The sequence below is a fragment of the Onychomys torridus genome, chromosome 8 (genome assembly GCF_903995425.1).
Source record: "Onychomys torridus chromosome 8, mOncTor1.1, whole genome shotgun sequence".
Taxonomy (NCBI): Eukaryota; Metazoa; Chordata; class Mammalia; order Rodentia; family Cricetidae; genus Onychomys; species Onychomys torridus.
In genome coordinates, this window is record NC_050450.1 from 84,299,494 (window position 1) to 84,325,471 (window position 25,978).

Here is a 25,978-nt window from a genome sequence, read left to right on the forward strand (position 1 = left end):
GGGTGGGAATGGGTCCCTCCGGTGTGTGCCCGAGGGTGAGAAACGGGCTCTCCAGATCCTTGGTTCTCCTGGCTCCGTGAACCATTAGAGGAAACAGAATCTCACTCTAAGGGTCACAGGCCAGGGCCACAATGGTGTTCATCATGCTTAGTCTTATTTATTTGTGCGTGTATTTGTGGTAGGGTTTCACTAAGTAGCTCAGGCTAGACTCATTGTGTCAAATGTGTGCCCCCCCCCACCCCACCATAAATTGGTTAAGCCTGCTCCCTGGGAAAGGGAAGACAAGTCAGTCCTAACATATAGCCAGGATGTATCCTTCAGCAACAATTCCATTCTCGAATCTGTCTTTGCCCTGTCCACAAGGCGAGATGGCTTCCGGGCCTGAGGAGCCAGCCCTCCTGTGTAGCAATACTTGGTCTGGAAATGCGTAGGGAAGAGACCTCCCCACAGGGACCTCTTTCCTGCTTCTGTGCTTCACGGACCCTTCTCTCTTCAACTCCTTCCCAGTGCGCAGGGCGGCCCAGCAGTATGGCCTCCGAGAGGCGGGAGACAATGATGACTGGACCCTCTACTGGACGGACTTCTCAGTGTCGCTGGAGCGGGTGATGGAAATGAAGAGTTACCAGGTGTGCCCCTCCCTGGATGGGTGGCGTCTTGCCAACGCTGGCCCCAGGTTGATCGCTGGCTCTTCCAGGGATCTCATGGTACTCCCAAAGCCCGGCTTCCGCTCAGCCAGAATTGCTCATGAATTCTGGTTTCCTCTGCAGAAAATCAATCATTTTCCTGGGATGAGTGAGATCTGCCGAAAGGACTTGCTGGCGCGGAATATGAGCCGCATGCTAAAGCTGTTTCCTAAGGACTTCCATTTCTTCCCCAGGACGTGGTGTCTTCCTGCTGAGTGAGTGCCTCTTTCTAGCTCTTCCCCGCTTCCATTGTTCCTTTTCCTCTTTTGCCCCATGCCCTGGCTGCCGCTCTGCTTCCCATACGACCGACCGTTCTCCCTGCTGATGGGAAAGAAAAAGGCTAAGGGTGTGTCCAAGGTTGAGAAAACACAGGCTCTGCCGGAGAAATGGAATGACAAGTAGGGGCTGAGTGCCCTGGAGGCTGGACCCACAGTGAGGATGGAAGTTTGTTCTGACCCTGAAAGCTGTTGGATTTGAACTTGTTCCAACCACTTACTCACCTGTGCAGTCTCTGAATTTTTAGGGAGGAAGTGGGGCTGTGGCTGGCACCTAGAGCAGGAGCAAAGAAGGCTGCCCATCCTGCCCCGTTTGATGGCGTGGACAGCCACCAACCCTTCCTTTCGAAAGGAGACGTCTACTCCCAGAATGCGCATTCTCTAGACCAGTGGTTCTCAGCCTTCCTAATGCTGCGACCCTTTAATACAGTTCCTCGTGTTGTGGGGACCCCCAACCATAAAATTATTTCATTGCTACTTCATAACTGCAGTTCTGTGACGGTTATGAATCGCATTGTAAACATCTGTGTTTCCCCGTGGTCTTAGGTGACCCCTGTGAAAGGGTCATCTCACCCCAGAAGGGATCACAACCCACAGGTTAAGAACCACTGTTCTAGATCCTTCCCCAAGTAGCAAGGAAAAAAGAAAACCCAGGGTCCAATGAGGCCTTGTGAAAGGGGTGGCGGCAGTGAAGGCGTGGCACTGTCAGAATTATACTCCAGTGGACTGGAGAGTTGAGTCAGCAGCTAAGAGTGTTCGTTGCTCTTGCAGAGCACCCAGCTTTGGTCCTCAGCATCCGAATGGTGCACATACATATTTCTAGGCAAAACTCACACGTAAAAATTTAAAAATCTAAAAAGATGTTTTAAAAAGAATTACAGGCACACAGCACAAAATCCCATTCTCTCCTCTCTGCCCAGGCTTCCCCAAACTAAGGCTTGAAAACTCTTCATAAATGGTCTGGAACAATCTTCCAGGCTTAGCTCAAAGGTAGCGTGTTTGCCGTTCAGACAACAGGAGCCTCCAGATTTCACAGCCTTCATTAATTCTGTTCCTTTCCTTTTTATTTTTTTGAGAAGAGACCTCACTAGATAGCCGAGGCTAGCCCAAACTCTCAGTCTGCCTGCTTCAGCCTCCTAAATGTTGGAAGTACAGGTACATGCCACCATGTCCACTTTTAATTTGGTTTCTTTCTTTCTTCTGAGTACACTTTTTTTCCTAGACATGGCATCATGTAGGCCAGGCTGGCCTTGAATTTGCTATGTAAATAGGGATGTTCTTGAGCTGCTTGAGTGTTGGGATTCCAGGTGTGTGCTGTTATACCCAGTTCATGTGGCTGTGGAGGTCGAACCTGGAGCTTCACACAAGCTAGGCAAGCACTCTGCCAGCTGACCTACATCTCCATCCTCAAGCGCACTTCCTTCAGAGTGCATTCAAGGATGTGATCTACCTTCCTGTACTCCTGGCTTCAGTGGAGGCAAGAGATGGTGATCCAGGTCACCCTGTTGTCAGCAGGGTGCAAAACTCTAAATCTCCTATGTGTAAACCCAAGTCAAGCTGCCTGGGGCACCTCCCATCACTCAGCCCAATTTATATCATATAACTGAGGAACACGTGAGTCAGGCCTCATTATTCACACGGGGTAGACGATGGAGAGGAGGAAGCAAAGCCAATAAAGGGTTATACAGTTGGGAATTGGTGCGTGCGGGGCTTGAATCCAGTGTAAATTCCCCAACTCTCAATGTCTCTCTACTCCTGGACCACTGAGTGTCTGTCTCTCAGCACCAGGGCTTTACCCCATGGGTAGCTTCTCTTTTCTGTTTTCATAAAGAACTTCCTGGGGCTGCTGGAGAGGTGGCTCAGCAGGGAAGAGCACTTACTGGTCTTCCAGAGGACCCAGGTTCAGTTCCCAGCATCCATATGGATGGTGCCTTACAGCCTCCTGCAACTCCAGCCCCAGGGGATCTAACCCACTATTCTGGCCTTCTCAGGCACCAGGCACAGACACGGTGCCCAGACATACGAGCAGACAAAACATTAAATAAATGAAAATAAGTATAGTTTTCCTTCTCATTGCTCCCAACCTAAAGGCATGTCTTGTCCCCTCCCTGCTGTGACAGCTGGGGAGATTTGCAGACTTACAGCAGGTCAAGAAAAAATAAGACGTACATTTGTAAGCCGGACTCAGGCTGCCAAGGGAAAGGCATATTCATCACCCGGACCGTGAAAGAAATCAAGCCGGGGGAGGATATGATCTGTCAGCTTTATATTTCAAAGGTACTTCCTCGCCGTGATTATATATTTATTGCCCACAGCAGCCTCAGGTTCTGTGGAACAGAATGTGAAATAAAGTCAGTGGAAGGCAGAGGTGGAGAGGAAGCTGAGCCTGTCACGTGCCTTGGATTTGATCAGACACCAGCTTTCTGAGTCGAAGTGTCCCTTGCTCGCCCTTGTGGTCTCCACCCTGATCTGGCCTCACCAGGCTGACCTCCCCCTCAAGTGGAGGAAAGCTTGGTTTGTGGAGGCCCCCACCTCATTTGAGAAAGGGCAGTCACCGAAGAGAGTTCAGAGTCACCAGCTTTTCTCTGACTGAGGGGCAGAGGGAGTCACAGACCACAGTGATATAGCCCACTGCAGTGAGGGGTCCTTCTAGAAGTGTAGGTGGGGGGCGGGGAGCACTGGCCTCCCTAAGACAAAATGTTCAGGAACCCCTTGCGGGAAGAGCTCTTGAGGAAGGCACCTGGGGTGTTGCCCTAGAAACCGTGTGTCCTGTCCGGGAAGGCTTTCCTAGTTACTTTGTTCAGTTGCTAAGACAGCTCTTCGAGAGGGAGGCTTGCAGCATTCCATTGCTCAGGAACTCAAGGCGCAGTGTGGTTTGGTGACCTCTCCAGGGTCACCTGTCAGGTCCCAGAGTCCAAATCTCTTTATCTTGCTCCCCACCCTGGGCCAGCCACGAGGTAATGCTGGAGCTGGCTCCCCCAAGAATGAGGTGGGAGCCAGACACCTCCCCCTGGGATTATCACCTCCAGACGCTTGCATGACTTCTGTCCTTCCCACCCAGCCCTTCATCATCGACGGGTTCAAGTTTGACCTGCGGGTTTACGTGCTGGTGACCTCCTGTGACCCTCTCCGGGTCTTTGTGTACAATGAGGGACTGACTCGCTTTGCCACTACCTCTTACTCCAACCCCTGCGCAGACAACCTGGTGAGCCCAGGGGGACACACTGCCTTCCCTCCCCCTTAGCATGATAAGCATCCTCAGGTACCGGGGAGGTGGCAGGCGTCCCATGAGCACTTCCTGTGGTCCAGGTTCACGGGTTTCTCATGTAGTCCTCCCGGGAGCCCTCCGAGAGAGGAGTTATTATCCCCATTTTCCAGATGAGATTAAAACCTGCAGAGTATAGGGGACCTGCCTGGGGTCACTCAGCTAGAAAGTGGTGCATCTAGGACTTATGGCCAGGCTTTCCTGACACCAACACCGGAACTACAGTGTAAAGGTGCTCAAGGAGAGAAGGCCGTGGGTAGGCGTCCAATCCTCCCGAGTCTCAGAAAGAGTTGGAGTCTCTTATACTCCAGGCTATGGAATATCCCCTTTTCCCTCCTTTACATATGCCTATAAATTCCCTTTATTCCCCATCCCTTTAAGATCCAGGGACTGTGGGAGTGGCATGGCGGGGGGCAGTGCATGGAGAGGACCCAGGAGGCCTGTGCTTCAACTTGACCCACAGTCTTGTGTCTCTTTTCCCAGGATGAGATCTGCATGCACCTAACTAATTATTCCATCAATAAGCACAGTTCCAACTTCATTCAAGATGCTCATTCTGGCAGCAAGAGGTAAGAGAGACGGACGCTTCCCACATCTTTCCAGGTTCTTCCCAAACCCACTCAGTCCCTGCCAGGATTTCCACCCTGGGTCACACGATCTCTGCAAAGCCGGCTTTGCCTCTCAGCCCAGAACTGACACTTCATGTCAGCTCTCTGGACTGTTAATCATTACAAGGAGGCCATGCTGTAAACCCTGGGAGGCTGGGAGGAGGGATAAACACAGACCGTTTCCCCAGCAGAACACATACACACACCAAAACATACCTTGTTACAGTTGCCCTCTTGACGTTTCCAGATCAACAGCCTTTATTGATTGCTAGGCTGCCAAGTGAGAGGGACTTGCCAGCTGTGATTCCTCTTGGGTGTTGGTCCATTACAGATTCTCAACTGATGCATCACATGCCCTGGAGTCACCTGACCCGTGCCTAGCCAACCTTCAGATTGGGGAAAATAAGGGATTCCTGAGGGTTTGGTCCCCCGCCCCCCGACAAGCAGCTTCTCTGTTCATGTTATTCCCTCAGCTTGCATTTGAGAGAAAGGTAGAGGAGCTGTATGGGAGAGCCAGGCAGAGATGGGGAGGCCACAGGGAGCGTCTGGGTGCCGGGCAAGATAGCAGGGCCTGTGTGTTTGGTGTTTTCCTACCACACTGGCCAAGGCATCAGCAGAGCACTCAGGGTAGAGAGGAGTGTTAGGTCCTATCTCCATTTCACCGATGAGGAAACTGAGTCTCAGAGAGGTTAAGTTGCCCAAGGTCACACCACACAGCTGGGTTGAGCAGCTCTGTTCACTGTCCCAACCTCACAGGGCTCGTGGGTCAGGGAGGCATGGGGTATCTTAGTACATGGACTGTTCCTAGGAGAGCTTTCTTGGAAAGAGGGTATAAGTATGTCTGGGAAGATGTTCCATCTCTCTCTCTCTCTCTCTCTCTCTCTCTCTCTCTCTCTCTCTCTCTCTCTCTGTGTGTGTGTGTGTGTGTGTGTGTGTGTGTGTGTTGTACCAGAGCTGGCCTCAAACTTGCTTGTAGTAGAAGATGTATCTTTTTATCTCTTGATCTTCTTGCCTTTAATTCCCCAAAGTGGTTTTGGTTTGGTTTGTTTTTTTGAGACAGGGTTTCTCTGTGTAGTCCTGCCTGTCCTGGAACTCACTCTGTAGACCAGGCTGGCCTCGAACAGAGATCCGCCTGCCTCTGCCTCCCAAGTGCTGGCATTAAAGGCGTGCGCCACCATACCCGGCCCCAAAGTGTTTTTGAGACAAGTCTTGATATGTTGCTAAGGCTAGTTAGAACTGGTTGAAGCCCAGGGTAGCTCAAATTCCAAGTCCTCCTGCCTCAAGGACTGAGATTAGAACTGGTTGAAGCCCAGGGTAGCTCAAATTCCGAGTCCTCCTGCCTCAAGGACTGAGATTATGGGTTGAGTTACTGAGAGCAACTTGGGCCACACCTTCTCTTTGGAGTCCCGTGTTATCTGAAACTCTTGTCACTTGCTCCCACCCAGACTGTGGACGCCATGGAGGCTCCTGCACAGGTGTGAATCCAGCATCCCTGGCCGCGGAGGCCTGCCATGTCCCCCCACTTTGACATTTGTCTGCTGAGTAAGCCTAGACAAGTTGCTTTGTCTCTGAGCCTCCTCCATTCCTGGCTTCTAAGATACAGCCAATGAGATAACCTGCCTTGGCCTGCCCTCTTCCGAGGGTCCCTGTGAAACTCAAATGAGGCACGGTGCAGCCCAGTATTCTGGTCCCATCAGTTTTCTTTAGTCTAAGGGACTCTATTTGCCTTCTCCTGTGAGAAATGACGTCATCTCCAGGCGATGTAGTGTGACGGACGGACTGGTTCTGGGTCCTAGCACTCAGGGGCTCTCTTGACTGAGGCAGGAGGATCATAAGTTTCAGGCTAGCTTATATGGGATGTCAGTGAGACCCTCGAGCCAGAGATAGGAACAGACAGACAGAGAGGAAGAGAGACAGAGAGAGAGACAGAGAGAGAGAGAGAGAGAGAGAGAGAGAGAGAGAGAGAGAGCGAGCGCCTTAGGCTCTGATAGACAGGCAGTTATGGGGCAGCCAGACCAAAATAAAATGTGGACACTTCTGGTAACATTTTTTTTTTTTGTTCCCCTCTGGCAGTACTGAATTAAGCCAGGGCCGCACACATGCTAAACAAGTGTTCTAGTGTGGAGCCTCCGATGGTGACACCCAGCTTCTCTTTCCCCTTTGACTTCGCTCTTCTCTGGGCCCCTTCTCCATCGGAGCAGTCATCTGTCCCCAGGGCCTCTGCCCTCGCCTCTGCTGGTTCAGTCTCTCCCTGGAGGCCCATCTCTCCCCAGCTCAGCCAGTGAGCCAGAGAGAGCCTGATTTTATAACAGAGTCACACCCACAAGCCTTTCAGCCATGCACAGATTAATCCACTTAAGAGGGCAGAGGCCTCCCGAAGGTCAGGTCTCCCAACACAACAGCATTGGGGCCCAAGTTTCTAACACTTGACCTTGGAGGGGCACATTCAGCCCCTAACGTGTCCTGGCCTTCAGTGTGCTCCTCTTCCGGTCCCTTACTAATCCCTGCCCTCTTTCTTTCTTTTTTTCCTATCCCTCCCTCCTCTTCCTCTTCTTCCTCCTCCTCTCCTCTCCTCTCCTTCTCATTTTGAGAGCTCTCCCATCTGCTGAGACAATTTTCTCATGCTATCTTACCTTCTCGAAGTTGGCAGCTGACGCAAAGTACGGCCCCAGCCTTGCCCCCACCTTACCCCTGGGGTTCAAGGTCAGTAGGAGCAGGACTCCAGTCAGCGGGAGAGAAAAAGATAGGAAAATTGTGAGTATGGAGGGGCTCTCGACAGACACCAGATGTCTTCATCTTTCAGCCTGCCTGGTGTTAAAGTGAATTGAATCGCCACTGGGCATTAGGAAATTGCCAGGCAGCGCATATTCATGGTGACGGGCCCTGAGTCATCAAGAAAAGGTTCTGCTGTGTTTGGTAACACGTGTTATAAGAAGTCAGGGAACTGTGTAGTCTATTCCAGGAAATTTTATTTGCCAATTAGGCAAATTAAATGTTTTATTTTTTTTTCCCCACTAGAAAGGCTTGGCTTTTCCAACAGTATGGAAATTCCATTTATGCACAGTGTTCCTACCTGACAGAGCTGGGTAGAGAAATAGCGTCTGTGTTGAGAGCCTTTGCTCATCTGTCCTTACACACCCTTGGTGTTTCACACGTGTGACCATTCACTTGCACAGCAGTTTCCTAACATAAGCTCCTGGGCTGGCAGACCTGCTCCTTCCTTTCTGACCCTTCACTGGAGTCCAATGAAATGAGTTTTTAAAAATAATTTTTTGCCAGGCAGTGGTGGAGCACACCTTTAATCCCAACCCTTGGGAGGCATAGGCAGGGGAATCTCTTGAGTTCTAGGCCAGCCTGGTCTACAAAGTGAGTTCCAGGACAGCCAGGGCTACACAGAAAAACCTTGTCTGGAAAAAACAAAAACAAAAACAAAAATCTTTTAGCTGGGCATGGTGGCTTACACTTTTAATCCCAGCATTTAGGAGGCAGAGGCAGACAAATCTCTGGGTTAGAGGCCAGCCTGGTTTACAAAGTGAGTTTCAGGATAGCCAGGGTGACACAGAGAAATCCTGTCTCAAACACCAAAATTTTAATTTTATTTATTTATTTGGGGGGGGGGGATGCTGTGGGGGAGGATGCCATGGTGTACACATGAGGTCAAAGGACAGTCTGTAGAAATCAGCTTTCTCCTTCCACTCACTGTGTGGATGCTGAGACCAAACTCTGGCCATCTGCCTTGGCGGCTGCCTCTCCCTGTGGCTCGGTGACCAGGCACTGCAGGCTACCAGAGACTGAGAGGTTTCCTGGAACCCGGGGCTTGGTGTTTAAATTGATGACAGTATAGTTTGCCTGGGACAGTTGGTAACTCTAGGTATGGAAATACCTTGAGCCTGCTGTTGTCTGTAGGTCCCCCTACAGCAGGATTTTGTTTTTAGTGATCCCAGAATCTCCTCAGATGACTGAGGTGTGACCAAGATGTCAGTGTCCTTCAAAGGCTCCCCACATGTTTCTAAAGGTCACCAAAGGCTGAGAAACCATTGCTGCCAAAGCTGAAGCAAGACAGTAATGTGCGGAGTGTGCGCGTGCATGCGTGCGTGTGTGCGTGAGTGTGTGTGTGTGTGTGTGTGTGTGTGTATTCATTCTTAGAGCTTTCCATCCAATACCCAGCCTTTTTTTCAGTCCACAGATTTTTTTATTTTTTTTATTTGTTTTTATTTTTATTTTATTTTATAGAAAGTTCCCCGAGGTTCTGGAGGCCTAAGGAGCCTGGTACTGTGACTCCTATAGGACCCCTCCCATTTGACCCAGCCTCAGTGTCACTGTGGCTTCTGGGTGCTCTTCACTGCTGCTTCCGGAAGTTTCTCAGAAGTTTCTGGTTTTCCCCATGCCATGGTGTTGGCTGACCAGGAATAAACTCCCCTGCCTCACGCCTTGTGTTTCCTTTTCAGGAAACTCTCCACCTTCAACTCGTACATGAAGCTGCATGGCTATGATGTGGAGCAGATTTGGAGGGCCATTGAGGACGTCATCATCAAGACACTCATCTCGGCTCACCCCGTTATCAAACACAACTACCACACCTGCTTCCCCAGCCACACGCTCATCAGCGCCTGCTTTGAAATTCTCGGTTTTGACATCCTGTTGGACCGCAAACTCAAACCCTGGCTGCTGGAGGTAAGGAATTAGGGGTGTCCCGGTTACTGGGGTACGTCAGCTTTGGGGACTCTGCCCTCCTAGCACACCTGTATTGTTTCAGTCAACTTCCCCGGCCACTCCTTTCCACGGTGCTTGCTGTTTCTGGGGCGTGACACTTGGCTTGAGAAGTGGCCACCAGAGGGGGGTAGATGGCTGGGAATTGTGCCTTCTTGAGGTTCAACCAGATTTACAGCTGCCCTCAGTCTCAGTGATTGTAATACCACTCTGCTTCCTGTGTTTCCCACAAAGGGGCTGGTCCTCCTCAAAAGCTGGTTGCCAGTGATTCAAGTGGGAGCAGCTTTTCCTGGCCCTCGGGGACCCGAGCTACCCAGGTCCAGACACCGGTATAGGGAATTCTGTTGTCTCAGAGGTGGGGGGGAGCCCAAACCCACACTGCGGGTAGGAAGAGGAAGAGATTTCTGAGCCACTTCACTTCCCGATTAGATTGGTCCTCCGGAACCTTCTTAAGCGGCCCTTCAACATGCACGAGGAACAAGGATATGGAGTTTTAGCTGGAGAACTGGGGGCTCTGACCGCCCTCACACTCAACACTTATTCTCAGGTTCATGAAGGGGGCACTGTTTGGAGCTCCCACCCAAAGACAGAACAAGTGAGCGGCAGCAGCAAGCCTCCAGAAGCTGCTGGAAATCCACAAATGTCACACAAATGTAAATGAGCAATATTGACTTTTCTGTGGGCGGGAACGAGGCTTCTAGACTTCTTCAGCTGGCTCTCCTTCAACCCCGACTGGCTTCCAGAAAGAATCACTCTGCTTCCAAACCTTGAGTCGGCCTCTGTATTTTCCTCTGTGTGTCTCTTTTTCTCTCCCTCATTTTATATCCTACCTCCCTCCCTCCCTCCCTCCCTCCACTCCTCCCCTTCCTTTCCTCACTGGAAACTCACAAAGCTCTGCCTTCCTAGTACCAGTATTAAAGCGCATACCATTTCCCCTGTGTTCTTTTCTCTTTTTCTCTCCCTCCTCGTCCACCCACCCCCTCTCTTTTCCTTTTAACTTTTTGAGACAGGGTTTCTCTGTGTAGCCCTGGCTCTTCTGGATCTTGCTCTGTAGATCAGGCTGGCCTCGAACTCACAGAGATCCGCCTGCCTCTGCCTCCCGAGTGCTGGGATTAAAGGTGTGTGCCACCACCACCGCCCGGCCCACTTCTCTCTCTTCCCTCCCCCATTCCTTCCTTTCCCACCTTTTGTTTTTATTCACTTATTTGTTTGAAATAGAGCGCCATTTTATAGTACAAGCTATTCTGGAACTTAGTGTATCGCCTCGGTTGGCCTCAAACTCGTGACAGCTCTCTGGCCTCAGCCGGGCTCCCAGGTATGAGGCACTCAATCCCGTCCCTCTAGACCTCTTCCTCCCCTTCTGCTCTGGAGAGAGCACAGCACGCATGACCGTGGGTCTGTCGAGAGAGGACTGAAATAAGACCCAGTGGCAGTGGTGGTGCGGCCTTTAATCCCAGCACTCAGGAAGCTGAGGCAGGAGCATCTCTGTGAGTTCCAGGTCAGCCTGGTCTATAAAGTGAGTTCCAGGCCAGCTAAAGCAGTATAGAGACCCTGTTTCAAAACCAAACAAACAGAATCCCACCTGGTTACACTAGAGGGAATTCTTTTTTGTTTGTTTGCTTTGTTTTTCGAGACAGGATTTCTCCGTGTCGTTTTGGTGCTTGTCCTGGATCTCGCTCTGTAGACCAGGCTGGAAGAATAGTCAGTGCTCTTAACTACCGAGCTACCTCTCCAGCCCCAAGTGTCTTTTTTTTTTTTTTTTTTTTTTTGGTTTTTTGAGACAGGGTTTCCCTGTGTAGCTTTGCGCCTTTCCTGGAACTCACTTGGTAGCCCAGGCTGGCCTTGAACTCACAGAGATCCTCCTGGCTCTGCCTCCCGAGTGCTGGGATTACAGGTGTGCGCCACCACCACCCGGCTTTTGGTTTTTCAAGACAGGGTTTCTCTGTGTAGTTTTGGTGCCTGTCCTGGATCTCGCTCTGTAGTCCAGGCTGGCCTCGAACTCACAGAGATCCACCTGCCTTCCCCTCTCCAGTGCTGGGATTAAAGGTGTGCGCCACCACTGCCTGGCAACTAGAGGGAACTCTACTCCCTGCTCTCCCTGCTTTCTTCACAGTGGCTCCTTGACGGCCAGGACTGTGAGGCAGGCCTTGGCAGTACCTGGGGGTGCCATCTTGGCCTCTGCTTTCACTCTGGTCCACCCCAGCCCCGACTGCTGTCTTGTCTTCACAGGTCAACCATTCTCCAAGCTTCTCCACTGACTCCAAGTTGGATAAAGAGGTGAAAGACAGTCTGCTCTATGACGCCTTGGTCCTCATCAACCTGGGGAGCTGTGACAAAAAGAAAGTCCTGGAGGAGGAGAGACAGCGGGGACGGTTCCTACAGCAGTGTCCTTCTCGGGAGATGAGGTACAGCCATGCCCCTGGCCCCAGGCAGCCCGTTCTCTTACTGCCCTGCCCTCATCAAGACTGGCTGTCCTGGTCCCAGGTCTACCAGTTATGTGGCCTTTCTGACACTCCTTAGGCCGTGGGGATCTTTCTGTGAAGTGGAACTATGTATACATAAGATATGAGGGGGCTGAAGGACATTATCATATGAAGCCTTACCCTAGTGCCTGGCACCGTACTTTGTTAGAAGTTAGGGTGCTTGACTGTTGGGGCACTGAGATGACTCAGTGGCTCAAGGCACTTGCAGTCAGCTGTATGACCTGAATTCCATGCCTGGAGTCCACATGATGGAAGGGGAGAGCCAACTCTCACAAGTTGACCTTTGACCTCCATGGGCCCTCTGGGGCATACATACACATATGCACGCATACACACTAGATAGATAGACATTTTAAAAATGATTCCTAATTGTATCTTATTGTGAAAGCACTTAACTAACAAGCCCGAGCTTGAGGTCCTGAGAGAGAGAGAGGAGAGAGAGAGAGAGAGAGAGAGAGAGAGAGAGAGAGAGGATCTGACTTGGAATTGGTAGGAAGAAATACTGGGCTCAAACCCAGGGCCTTACATATTACATATGGTAGGCAAACACTCAGTCACTGAGCTACATCCATTCCCTGGCCTTCTTGTTATTACAATCCTTTTTTTCTTTTCTGGAGACAGACTAGTTGTGTGTGTGTGTGTGTGTGTGTGTGTGTGTGTGTGTGTGTGTACGTGTGTGTGTACGTGTGTGTGTACACGCGCGCGCAGTCGCCAGAGAAGGACATCGGGTTTCCTCTCTGTCTCTATCCCATTCCTTTGAGACAGGGCCCCTTCTGACTCTGGCGCTACACTAGTGCTCAGCAAGCCCCAGTGACCCTCCTGTCTCCACCCACTTCAGCATCAGGATTTCAGGCTGGTTGCTGGTGTCGGCTCAGCCACACCCGGGTTCCTATGCGAGCTCGGGGGTCTGACTAAGGTCCTCAGCTTGCACACCATCTCTCCAGCCACCCTTGTCTTTTGCTTGCTTGTTGTTTTGATGCGTTCTTTTGTTTGTTTCTGCTTCTCGTTTTGTTTTTTGAGATAGAGGCTCCCATAGAACTTGTAATTCTCCTGCCTCAGCTTCGAAAGGGCTGGGATTACAGGTGCATATCACCGTGCCCAACAGAGTGATCATTGCTAACAAATGATAATCCGATATAGGAAGCGACTTTATGATGGAGAATTTAACAGTTTGAACAGTTCTACTAAGACTGTTTCTTTGTTCCTAGAAATTGGAGATTAAAATGGACACATATATGAAATAAACTGAGTAATATCATGTAGGATTTAGATATTACCGATATGAGAAACAGATTCTTGCGTTTTTTACTGGAAAGTAAGTCTATCAACTCGCCCGGTTCTGTGCTGACAGGAGTTGGGACTTTGGCCTCCCCTGGGGCAGCATTAGCAGTAGAACTAGGTCTTCCTCCTGTGCAGAGATTCTGGTCAGGAGGCCCCCAGCCCATTCAAGGTGGGGCCTTGTTGCTTCTCAGTTTCCACCAACCCTCCCCTGAGCCTAGGACAAAACACCTCACCCACGCCCACCGGCACTGGTTCTCAGGCACTTTAATACCTGCTCTATGTGCCCGGCAGGAAGGAGGTAGAGTTTGGTGCTGTGTGGTTCTGTCCTGGGAGCCCAGGACACCACGATCCCTGTCAGGAAACTCACGTGGATAAGTTTGACTCACTGGTGACAGCTCTAAACTGCAGAGCCCAGGGTGCCTTGTACTGTGCCGCTGTCCCTCTTGGGAAGAAGGTATTAGCTGTCACATGGAAGGCCTCCTTTGTGTTACTTGGCTGGAAAGCCTGGTGGGTCTTTTTTTTTTTTCTTTTTCCTTTCTTTTTTATTTTTTGGAGCTGAGGATCGAACCCGGGGCCTTGCGCTTGCCAGGCAAGTGCTCTACCACTGAGCTAAATCCCCAACCCCATGCCTGGTGGCTCTTGATGTCCCTGCTGTGCAGGAAGCTTATCCTGCTAACCCTACCTGATCTCCTCCTAAGGGGTGGAGTGAGGAAGCCTGGGCGCACAGGGGCTCATAAAGCCTCGTTAAATCCATCCAAGAAGCCCTGGAATTTAGCAAAGTACAAGCTGCTGTTCTCCAGAGAAGGGTAATGGGGGAAGTGGATGGGAAGGTGGCGACAGTCTGCCTGCTCTGACTGTGCCAAGGGGGAAATGGGTTTTTACTAATAAAGGAGGTAAGCAGCTCCCTCGAGCATTGGGAGCTGACTGTCCCAGGAGTGTCAGAAACATAGTTGCTTTATTTAACAAATCCTGATCAACCACTACTATGTGGGAGGCCCTAGATGACACCCAGCTTGGATATGTCCCTTCCAAGAAGACATAACTGCAGTCCTGTATTCTTCCACCCCATCAGGATGGAAGAGGTCAAGGGTTTCCAGGCAGCACGGTTACAGAAAACAGAGGAATACGAGAAGAAACACTGTGGCGGGTTCCGGCTCATCTACCCTGGTCTGAATTTGGAGAAGTATGAGAAGTTTTTCCAGGACAATAGCTCCCTCTTCCAGAATACTATTGCTTCCAGAGCCCGAGAGCTGTATGCCCGGTAGGAAGGCCTCCTCTCAGGCTGAGATGGGCTGGGTGTTGTGGCTTGATCCCATCCTCTGGGTAGCCCGAGGTGGCAGGGAGAATGTCTGTGTCTCAGTTCCCCACCGTGCAGAGGACAGAAGAACGTTCAGTCCGGGTCTCACAAAGACCAGGAACTGGAAGATTCCATAGCGCATATTTAGTAGATCATTAAGTAGATAAGCTACTGTTTTAGACGCTCATCCTTGAGACAGCTGTCCCACCCTACCTCCTCATAAGTGTGTTATGTATCCAGGCTATATGAAATCCAAGAGCTTGAAGGGAGACATCCTGTTAGGTCCAGTCCCCACAGAGCACCTCATTTATGAGAGGGGATGTCAGAGCAGAGAGGAGGTCATATAGAAAGATGACACCCTGTCTCCTGACTCCTGAGAACTAGTGATGTACTCTGCTATGCCACCTTTGGTCCAGTCCCAGGATCCACTGGGCAGAGAGCCCAGCATATGAAGCAGCCCAGCATGGGAGCCCCTGGACTTAGCCTTCCTACCTAAGCCCTCTTTCCACTGAAGGAGGAAGTGAATGGCCCCCTTTCCCTGTGCCCCCTTCCTTGAAAGGATGCTATTCTCCAGTCTGGGGATGGTTGGGAGGATGGCCCTTTCTCACCCATGCTGTTCCTTGGCCTTCAGTCACTTGTGCAGGAACACTGTTTCTCCATTCCATCTTTTTTAAAATTATTATTTATTTTACTTTATGTCTGTGGGCGTTTTTGCCTGCGTGTATGTCTGTGCAGTATATACATTCAGCGCCTACAGAATCTAGAAAAAGGCATCAGATTCCCCTGGAACTGGAGTTGCAGACAGTTGTAAGCTGCCATGTGGGTGCTGGGAATGAATCTGGGTCCTATGGAAGAGCAACAAGTTCTCTTAACCACTGAGCCGTCTCTCCAGCCCTTCTCCATTCCATCTTCTCTAACCCCCAAGTACAATGCTCGCTCCCTAGCCCATGACACTCACCTGTCCTTCAATCAACAGGCAACTGATCCAGGAGCTGAGGCAAAAACAGGGAAAAAAACCGTTCCTAAAGAAAGAGAAGAAGGCAGAGATGCAGGGGGAGTCTCCGGGTGAGCAGGCAAGAGACAAGACTGTGAGAACCTGGCAACAGACACAGCAACCGAAGTGCAGGACAGCCGCCAACCCCCCAAAACAAGTAAACTCAGATGAGGGGGGTGTGTGTATAACCAGCACCCTGCCCCAGCTTGGGCCGATCCGTGGGAGGGTGCCACGGAGACCTCTGCTCCGAGCCCAGACTCACTGATGGGCTGCCCAAGGGCTGAACTACGAAGGAAGGAAGGAAGGAAGGAAGGAAGGAAGGAAGGAAGGAAGGAAGCAAGCGTTCTAGAAGGCACACAGACCTGGTGTCTGTTAGAGGATCCCTCCATCCCGATAGCAGAGGATGCTCACTGGTCTGTCCTTCTTGCCTCTGGGAGAAAGCAGCCTGGCTGTGCTAGAGGCTGAGTCTGAGCCCACGTAGGGAGTGTACTCCACAACTCTGTATCCTTACTGCCCTCATCAATGACATGGGTGGGATGTCCCTCCAGCAGGCTCCTCAGGAGGGCTGCTGGGAGACATCATCCTTAGAGTACTTCATGGGGATGACTAAAAAGGGTTGGTACTTCCTACATGCTCACGCTGCACAGGGTGGCCCAGCCCCTGGTGATCTGCCTCATTGTCCTGGGATCTAAATCTTTGGCTTCTACCTCCTCTGCCTCCGGATCTCTTCTACCTCAGTGACAAGACACAGGATGACTTTTCAGTACCTCTCCTCATCATTCTTGGGTTTTGTTTCCAGTGGGGTTTATTTGTTTAAGATAGGGGTCTCATGTAGCACAGGCTGACCCCGGACTTGTTCTGTAGCTCAAGATAATGTAGAACTGATTCTTCTCCTCCTCCAGCTCCCGAGTGCTGGGATTCCAGGGTGTGAGGCATAAGGCCTGGTTAGTACAGTGCTGGAGACCAAACCAGGGCCTCATGTGTACTAGGCTGCTAACTGAGTACTATATTGCCAGCCTCCCTCTGATCTTTTATTTCTTCAAAATGTCTCACTCTCACTGTTGAGCCCTGCTGTCCGGCCTGGAACTCACTCTGTAGACCATGCTATAACCTGTGGTAATCCCCCTGCTTCTGCCGCCGGAGTGCTGGGATTGCCGGAGTGTGTCACCATGCCTGATTATCTCCTTAGTCTTGAAGACTCGCCTGGAAGGACAGGGACAGAGCTGGCTTAGGGACTGTTTTCAACTTTGTTGGGGTCACTGACTCTTTAGGCATCTGCTGAAAGCTGTGGAATACCTTGCCATCAGGTGCACACCGTGCTGTTGAAATCAAATCTCAGTTTGAAGTGGCTCCCGACTCCCTCCCCCGGCCAGCCACGAGCTTTGTGAGGGTTCTAAAACCCTGGGCTAAGAGTTCCAGACTCGAAAGTCTCGGGGGCCTCCTGTTTCCTTTCTCGTCGCCTCTCTCGCACCTTCTCTGGGGTGCAGATAAACCCCGTGGTGGACAGGACCGCGTTCCCCACGGGCTGTGTGTCTGGTTTCCTCCCCTCAGTGCTATCACCCAGTGACTTTAGTCTCCTGCACGCCTGGCTTGTTCTTGAACATCAGAGGCATCAGGAAAAATGAAACTGCCGGTAGCCTCCCTCAGAAGGGCTCCAAGAAGGAGGCCAGCCTCGCCCCCTGCAAGCCCACGTCTGCAAGGCACTACAGTTCTGTCCCTGACCTGAGGAGTTCAAATCCCAACTGCCTGGGGACGGAGTTCCGCAAGTCCAATTCCAAAGTCAAGGAAGTGAAGTCAGCCTTTGCGATGAACATAATCAGCAGCACCCTGGTAAGGAGTGGGCTGTGCTCTGGGAGGGAGTGCTAAAAAAAAAAAGGCTTGCTTTCTGGTCCTTGCTCCAGCCTAACTTGTAGCTTTTTGAGTACCCACTGATGCTACCGGAATCTGTTCCTCTGGTTGTGAAGCCACCTTAGCAGGATGGCATTCCTGCTGGGAAGGTAAGCACGGACCATCTCTGAGGAGACTGTCCTCTGCATCATTTTTTTCCGTAGGCAGGTTGCTGTTCATGCTCACGGTTCTAGCAACTAAAGTGTGGGCAGGGCCAGGTTCCGTCTGAAGTCTCTGGAGAATGGAAGTTCGTCACTTGCTGATGGCTGCTGGCAAGCCTTGGTCAGTGACAACACTGATTGCCTATGTTGTCACATGACCTTTCCCCTGTGTTTCTTCCACGTATATTTCCATTTTTTTGGGTTTCTGTTTTGTTTTTTTGTTTGTTTGTTTTTTAGGCAGGGTCTCGCTATGTAGTCCTGGCTGGCCTGGAACTCCTTGTGTAGACCAGGCTGGTTGAAAATTCTAGAGAGTCTCTGCCTCCTAAGTGCTAAAGGCATGTGCCACCACACCTACTAATACACTTAGCTTTATGAGTAGGTGAGGTGAAGTGAGTCTGTAGTCCCAGCTCTCCAGAAGGCTGCTGAAGCAGGAGGGTTGCTCAAGCTCCAGAATTGAGGGCCAATCTGTTCCATCTTAAATGCTTATTTTATTTTTTGTGTACGTGTGTGTGTGCCTGAGTGTATGCATTTGCACCGCTTGAATACAGTGCCAGTAGGTCAGAAGAGGGCATTAGATCCCCTGGAACTGGAGTTACAGGAAGTTGTGAGCCATCACGTGGGTGCTGGGAACTGAACCTGGGTCTTCTGCAAAAGCAGCAAGTGCTCTTAACTGCTGAGTCATCTCTCCATCCCCCAGTCTATCATATATAGATGTATGATATGTATGTATGTATGTTAAATGTTTTCCTGTGTCCTGCCTGCCTGGCATGCAGTCAAGATAAATCTCTCTCACCCACCAGTCCTGCAGCTGCTCAGACCCAAGTAAACACACAGAGGCTTATATTAATTATAACTGCATGGCCATGGCTCAAGCCTTTTGTTAGCTAGCTCTTATATCTTAAATTAGCCCATAACTATTGGTCTATATATCACCACATGTTCAGTGGCTTTACCTGCGTCCCATTACATGTTGCTCCTTGGGCAGCTTGCTGGCATCCCCACCCCCACCTCTGCCTTCTTCCTGTCTCTCTCTTTGAATTTTCTGCTTGCCTCTAAGCTGCCTTGCCATAGGCCAAACAGCTTTTTTTTTTTTAATCAACCAACCAGAGAAACACATATTTGAAGCATACAGAAAGACATTCCCCCATCACTTCTTCTTTTCTGTATAAACAAAAGGAAAGTTTTCACTTTAACCTATTAAAATTACATATAACAAAACAGTTATCAAACATGAATTACAGTTACAATATCTAGTCTATTTGTATTTTGTAAAATTAAAGAAAATATTCTATCTATTCTATATTTGTGAGTCTAAAGTTTTATATCTATCTTACCCCTTATCATATATAACCAAGGAAAACCATAATTATAACTATCTAGTCTTCAACTACATCAAAGACCTCAGAAGGATACTACCTAAGTAAACAGGAAGAACATTGTAAGCAACTTCCAAAAATCTAGAATGATGGGGGCTGGAGAGATGGCTCAGAGGTTAAGAGCACTGACTGCTCTTCCAGAGGTCCTGAGTTCAATTCCCAGCAACCACATGGTGGCTCACAACCATCTATAATGAGATCTGGTGCCCTCTTCCAGTGTGCAGACATACATACAAACAGAGTACTGTAAACATAATAAATAAATCTTTAAAAAAAAATCTAGAATGACAGAGACAGTTTGCTGTTTGGACAGTCACCCAAAGTTCTTCTGCAATGTTGGGGCATCCATTTTTCAGCCTATAGGCCTAGAGTCTCTCAGTACCTTCTCTCTGTGTCCTGTAGAATGTCTGGCAGTTTCCTCTGCAAAGCAGGAACCTGAAGGACCATCTCACCTTATCAAGTTCAACCTTCCCATGGGTCCTGCATGCACAACATGGGCCCAGTCAACACAACATTTTATCAAACAGTCCAGGCAAGAGCAGTTTCTTGCCCAAATGGCTGTTTTTGCTAAGAAGAAGATAAACTCCATATGGAGTGTCTTCAATGCCCATCTTTCTCTTTGAAGTAAATTGATGCTTCCAGGAACAGACATGTCTCACTTCCTGTCTCTCTCTTTGAATTTCCTGCCTGCTTCTAAGCTGCCTTGCCATTGGCCAAACATCTTTATTTATCAACCAATCAGAGCAACACATATTCGCAGCATACGGAAAGACATTCCCCCATCAATATGTAGCCAGGTGGTGGTGGCACATGCCTATAATCCCAGTGCTCAAAAGACAGAGGCAGACAGATCTCTGAGTTTGAGGCCAGCCTGGCCTACAGAGCAAGTTCTAGAGCTGCCAGGGCTACACATAGAGACCTTGTCTCAAAAACCAAAAGAATATGTACATATAAATGTCCACAATACAGAATTAAGTATATAATCTTTATATAGTCCTCCATCCATGTTCATCCGTTCTACATCCACAGGTTCAATGATCTGAAGATCAAAGAAAAAGTTTCAAAAAAGTTACATAGTTACCAAACATATAGACTTTATTTTTTAAATGTGTGTGCACGTGTGTGTGCCTGTGTGTGTGCACTCCAGATAACAACCTCAAGTACCACTCATCAGGTGCCATCCATCTTGTTTATTTGGGACAGGAACTCTCACTGGCTTGGAACTCACCAAGTAGACAGGGCCCACATGCTCCAGAATCCTTCTGTCTCTGTGTCTCCTGTGAAGAGTACAAAGATAAGCTTTTTAAAAACAAAACAAGCCAGGCGGTGGTAGCACACACCTTTAATCACAGCACTCCAGAGGCAGGCAGAGTTTGAGGCCAGCCTGGTCTACAGAGCTAGTTCTGGGACATTCAGGGCTACAATCTCTCTCTCTCTCTCTCTCTCTCTCTCTCTCTCTCTCTCTCTCTCTCTCTCTCAGGGTTTTGCTTGGCTCTGGCTGGCCTCAAATTTGCTGTGTAACTCAGGCTGGCCTCTCACTTAGGCGCCTCCTGCCTCTGTGTCCTGGACGCTCTGAGTATAAAAGTATGTGCTGCTAGGCCCACATCAGCGGGCAGACTTTTTTCCCTTGACATCATCCCCTAAATAGTACAGTGTGTAGCATTTCCATTGAATTAGACATTAAATCTATCTAGAGGCGGTTTAAATAAATTATATGAGAGGCAGGTGTGATAGTACACACCTGTCATCCCAGTACTTGAAAGGTGGAGACATAAAGATCTGTGGTTCATAGCCATCCTTGGCTACATACTGCTCAGCCTGAGATCCACAAGACCTTGTCTCAAACAACAAAAAACCCCACAATGACAATGAAGGACTATTTGGATGAAATGTGTAGATGGCGCATGAGCACTACATTTTATATGATGGACTTGATGATCCTTGGGTTTTGGTGTCCTTGGGATGGAGTGAGTGTCCCTGGACCAGTCCTCGTTAGGCACCAAATGACAACTACGTTTACAAGTTTTTTCCCACTACAGAACCAAGCTGAAGAAACAGCAACAATGAAATATCTGAAGAGTATATTCAGCTCTCGAGTTTTGATTTTTAAAAAATTTTAAACCAGGTGTGGTGGTGGATGTCTTCAATCCCAGCACTTGGAAGCCAGAGGCAGGAGGATCTCTGTGGATTCAAGGCCATCCTAGTCTACAGAATGAGTTCTAGGCCAGACAGGGCTATATAATGAGACCCTGTCTCAAAAGCAACAGCAAAAATTTAGACTCAAATCACTTAAACAGAGAGACAGACAGAGAGAAAGAATGTTCCTTGGGGCTCCATGACATTGGGTTTGGCAGAGATTGTGGGGTATAGTGGCAAAAAAAAAAAAAAAAAAGTTAGACAAGCAAGACTTTGTCAAACTCAGAATCTCTCAGAAAGGCAACAATGAAGAGAGGGAAAAGTTGACCTGCAGGTGGAGAATCAGTTTGCAAACCATGTGTCTGATAATGGTTTTTTACTCACTCTGGCTGCAGTAACCAAGCGCCTTTGAGAGCTGTTAAGATGGCTCTGCTGTGGGCTGGAAAGATGGCTCAATGGTTAAGAACACTGGCTGCTCTCCCAGAGGACCCGTGTTCAATTCCCAGCACCCACAGGGCAGTTCACAGCTGTCTGTAACTCTTGTTTCAGGGGATCTGATGCCCTCACACAGGCATACATGCAAGCAAAACACCAATGTACATATAATAAGAATAAATAAATTATAGAGATATTATATGCTAATGGAACAATGTTTGAGACATCCTAGAGCCAACTTTCTGTTTTTGTTTTGTTTTTGTTTTTGATCTTTGGTTCTTTGAGACAGGGTTTCTCTGTGTAGTTTTGGTGCCTGTCTTGGATCTTGCTCTGTAGACCAGGCTGGCCTCAAACTCACAGAGATCCGCCTGCCTCTGCCTCCCGAGTGCTGGGATTAAAGGCATCTGCCACCACACCCTGCCCAGAGTCAACTTTTTTTTAAGATTAATTTTTAAAAATTGTATGCATATGTGTTTGTGCCTGTTTGCATGGGTACTGTGTGAGTCAGCTGTTCACAGAAACCAGAAGAGGTCATTAGATCTTCTGGACCTGGAGCAGCCAGTGCTCTTAACCACTGGGCCGCCTCTCCAGCCCCTGAGGGCAGCTCTTAACTCACTACTCTGACCATTTCTGCCGTCTCTTCTATCGGAGTTAGAAGGGAGACCTCTGCCTCCTGCTATCTCATGCCAGGCTGTTTTCTCTTTCAGCCCTTAACATCTGTAGAAACTTCCCCAGAACCCACATCCCGGCTCTCGACCTCTCTCGAATCCTTGGCAAGCCTGAGCCTAACCAGCAGCCCTGAGTGCAGCAGCCCCGAGAGTGTCCGTATGCTCTGTAAGTGCAAGCAGCAGAAGCAGCAGCAGCAGCAGCAGCAGCAGCAGCAGCAGATATTCCACACGCTGACCCAGGAGATAAGATCCAGACCTCCCACGTCTTCCAAACCCAAGAGTTTGGACCAGAGGTGGACCTTGCTAAAGAATGAAGTGAGGAGGCAGCATCTGATGTCAGAGATAATGCAGAAGGTTCAGATGAAGAAGAAACGCTACCTGTTTCCAGCTCCCAAGTCACGTGAGTGCTGGAGTGTGCCGCAAGCTTAAGCATGGCGGTCAGCTTTCTATCACTGTGACAAACTGACTCACGTCATTAACTGCTAGAGAGAGTAGGGGTTTGTTTTTTTAGGCTCATGGCTTTCAAAGTTTAGTTGGTGACGACCTACTGCTTTCAGGTCTTGGATGTGAGCGTGCCTGCACAGCAATGGTGGGGAGGCTATGGTGAATGAAACTCAATTCATGGCTAGCCTCCATAGGTTCCCTTTTCTCTCAGGATCTTCAGGTGACAAAACCTTAACTTCAGGCCTCTGGGGGCCATTCAACATCCAAACTCCTAGTATTAGGGATGAGTCTGATGGCACATGCCTGAAACTCAGCAATCATGAGTTTGCAGCTAGCCTGAATTACACAACAAGACACTTTCTCAAGAAGATAAATAAGGGCCAGCACCCATATTGGACACCTCACAACTGTGTAACTCCAGCACCAGTGTAGCCAAAACCCTCTGTAGTTGGAGTTTTCCTGCCTGGCCCAGTCAGGACAAATCTCTCTTACCCGCCAGTCCCACAGTCGCTCAGACCCAACCAAGAAAGCACACAGAAACTTACATTGTTTACAAACTGTATGGCCGTGGCAGACTGCTTGTTATCTACTTCTTCTCTCTTGAATTAACCCATTTCTGTTAGTCTATACTTTGCCACATAGCTTGTGGCTTACCAGTGTCTTTACATGTTGTTTTTCATGGCGGCGGCTGGCAGTGTCTCTCCCCAACCTTCTACTTCCCAGAATTCTCTTCTCTCTTGTCCCGCCTATACTTCCTGCCTGGCCACTGGCCAATCAGAACTTTATTTACACAGAGCGATATCCACAGCAACCCTCTTCTGGCCTCTTTCTGTACCCATGTGGTTGACATATAGATGTGTAGGCACATCATAAAAACAAATAAGTTTTGTCTACATATATATCTGCATACCATGTTTGTGCCAGATGCCCTTGGGGACCAGAAGCGGGACTTGGATTCCCTGGGATTGGCATGAGAGACAGTTACAAGCCACTCTACGGGTGCTGGGATTTGAACCTGGGTCCTCTGGAAGAGCAACCAATGTCTTAAATGTTTGCTTATCTCTCTAGTCCCAACAAATATTTTCTTCTTTGGGACAGAGTTTCTCTGTGTAGCCTTGGCTGTCCCAGAACTCGCTCTGTAGACCCAGAGCTGGCCCCAAACTCACAGAGATCCTCCTACCTCTGCCTCCCTAGTGTTGAGATTAAAGGCCTGTGCCACCTGCCCAGCATTAAAATTTTTTAAAAGATAAATAAAAATGAACAAGGCTGGTAAGATGGCTCAGCAGTTAAAAGGGCGTTTGCCACATGACCCTGCTGGCCTGAATTTGATCACTGGAACCTACATGAAGATGTGTGGAAAGAGCTGACTCCACAAAATTGTTCTCTGACTTCCACATGTGTGTTGTGGTACACCGACCCACACATATGCACACATACATGATAATAAAATATTTTAATTACAAAACTAAAGGTTGGAGAGATGGCGTAGCAGTTAGGAGCACTGCTGTTCTTGACCCGGGTTCAATTCCCAGCACCCACATGGCTGCTGACAACTCTCTATAATTCCAATTCCAGGGAACCTGATGCCCTCTTCTGGCCTCCAGGGGCATCAGGCACACATGTGATGCACAGACAGATATATAAGCAAAACACCCATATACAAATAAAATAAAATAAAATAAAAATAATTACAAAAAAAAATCACAAAACTAACTATGACAAGAAAATTCAAACTACAAAGCATTAGATAGAGAGGAACCAGTTGAAAGAAGCCCCAGGTTTTGGGATTCCCAGATCAAGAGAAGGGTTAGACTCTTCTTTCTGTCTGATGATGGAGACATGGCCCATGTGCTTAAAGAGTCTCTATCCCCATTGAGCAAAAGAGTTAACAGAATGCTGGCTGACAGTCAACATTGCCAGCTCCTGTTCACACGAGACCCATTGTCTGTGCCAATCTTGGGCCCCAGAAACTGTGTGAAGGAAAGGAGCACCGGCTGACTGTAAAAGGAAGTTCCTGTCCTGCCAGCAACTCCCCGATTTTTTACTCCAAAACCCTGAGCCAGGTTGGGGTCGTGCGAGCCTCGTGGGAGGTGGCCTTTGTGAGGCGTTTGTGCTGATAGCGGACAAACTGATGATGTCAATGACCTTGCCTTTCCAGAAAACCCGTCCTTGTCCAAGAAGTGCTGCCATTACAACCACAGCTTCGGCAGGAAGAGAGAGATGGATGTATCCTCCGTCCTCCTCTTGCAGGGTTCTCACAGCCATGCTGAACCTCTGAATGACCTTCTGGTAGTTGCCACTCAGGCCCGTCTGGACCCTCGGCCTAGCAGAAACCATTCCAGTACTACAAGGGACCCAGGTACTACCAGGGACCAGAAGCACACTGCCATTGCCTGATCTCTGGTCAGAAGGATGTGAGAGCCCAGGTAGGTGCCTGCTCTTCTTCCCTGGATAGGTTGGTACACTGTCGGTTCCCCTCTTGACCTTTCTGGAGTGTTGAGTGTGTAGAAGGGTGGATGGATGGATGAAGACCTGTAGGTGAGTCAGCAGCTTGGCCTGTTTCTATAGTGCTGGACCACCTCCACCACCATGAGGTACCCTTGGTATCACTGTCACCACAGGCTCGCCCTGTAATGAGAAGGGAAGAGACGGAATGACAGGGTGGAGGAACCCGGTGGATACCACTGTGTGGAAGGGCCAGGGGGACCACAAGGAGTGCTCTTTCAAAGCCTAGGTGCCTCTGAAGGAAGCTCATATACCAAAATCCATGAGAAGAGACCGGGCCTGCTCAGAGGTCCACCATCACCCTCATTCCTGCCACAGAAACCAGATTGTCACCACAGGTGCTGACCTGGCCTCCTGGTTACCAGCATCTCACACTGTGGAAGGGCCTTGAGTAATCCTAGCCAACAGGCATTGCTGTTTGTGAAGTGTAAGTTCTAGAGCCAGTGAGATGGCTCAGCAGATGAAGGTGTCTGCTGCCTAGCCTGAGGGCCTGAGTTCGATCCCTGGGACTCAGGTGGTGGAAGGAGAGCACTGATCCTTGCCAGTTGTCCTCTGACCTCCACAAATGTGCCCCCCACATTAATGTAATAAAAATTTCAATGCACATTTCAGCACAGATAGTGACGCATGCCTATATTCCAAATACTTCACGATGCTGAGGCATAAAGATCAGCTCCATGAGCAAGCAAGGATAGACACAAGACCCTCTAAAAGGAATTTTAGTGAGGCAGCCAGGTGTTGGTTGTGTAGACTTGTAATCCTGGCACTTG

At 49.3% G+C, this 25,978-nt stretch overlaps 1 protein-coding gene across 1 annotated transcript; it reads left to right on the forward strand.

Annotated features, from left to right (window-relative positions):
• The first annotated feature begins 513 nt into the window (after positions 1-513).
• On the forward strand, positions 514-25,100 carry Ttll6 (tubulin tyrosine ligase like 6). Its single transcript, XM_036198315.1, has 12 exons — positions 514-626; positions 768-898; positions 3,079-3,235; positions 4,020-4,163; positions 4,707-4,792; positions 9,280-9,505; positions 11,771-11,946; positions 14,378-14,566; positions 15,579-15,753; positions 17,148-17,426; positions 22,299-22,654; positions 24,824-25,100. Exons 1-12 carry the CDS (start codon positions 606-608, stop codon positions 25,098-25,100), a joined length of 2,217 nt encoding a protein of 738 aa, XP_036054208.1. The 5' UTR covers positions 514-605.
• Positions 25,101-25,978: the final 878 nt, after the last annotated feature.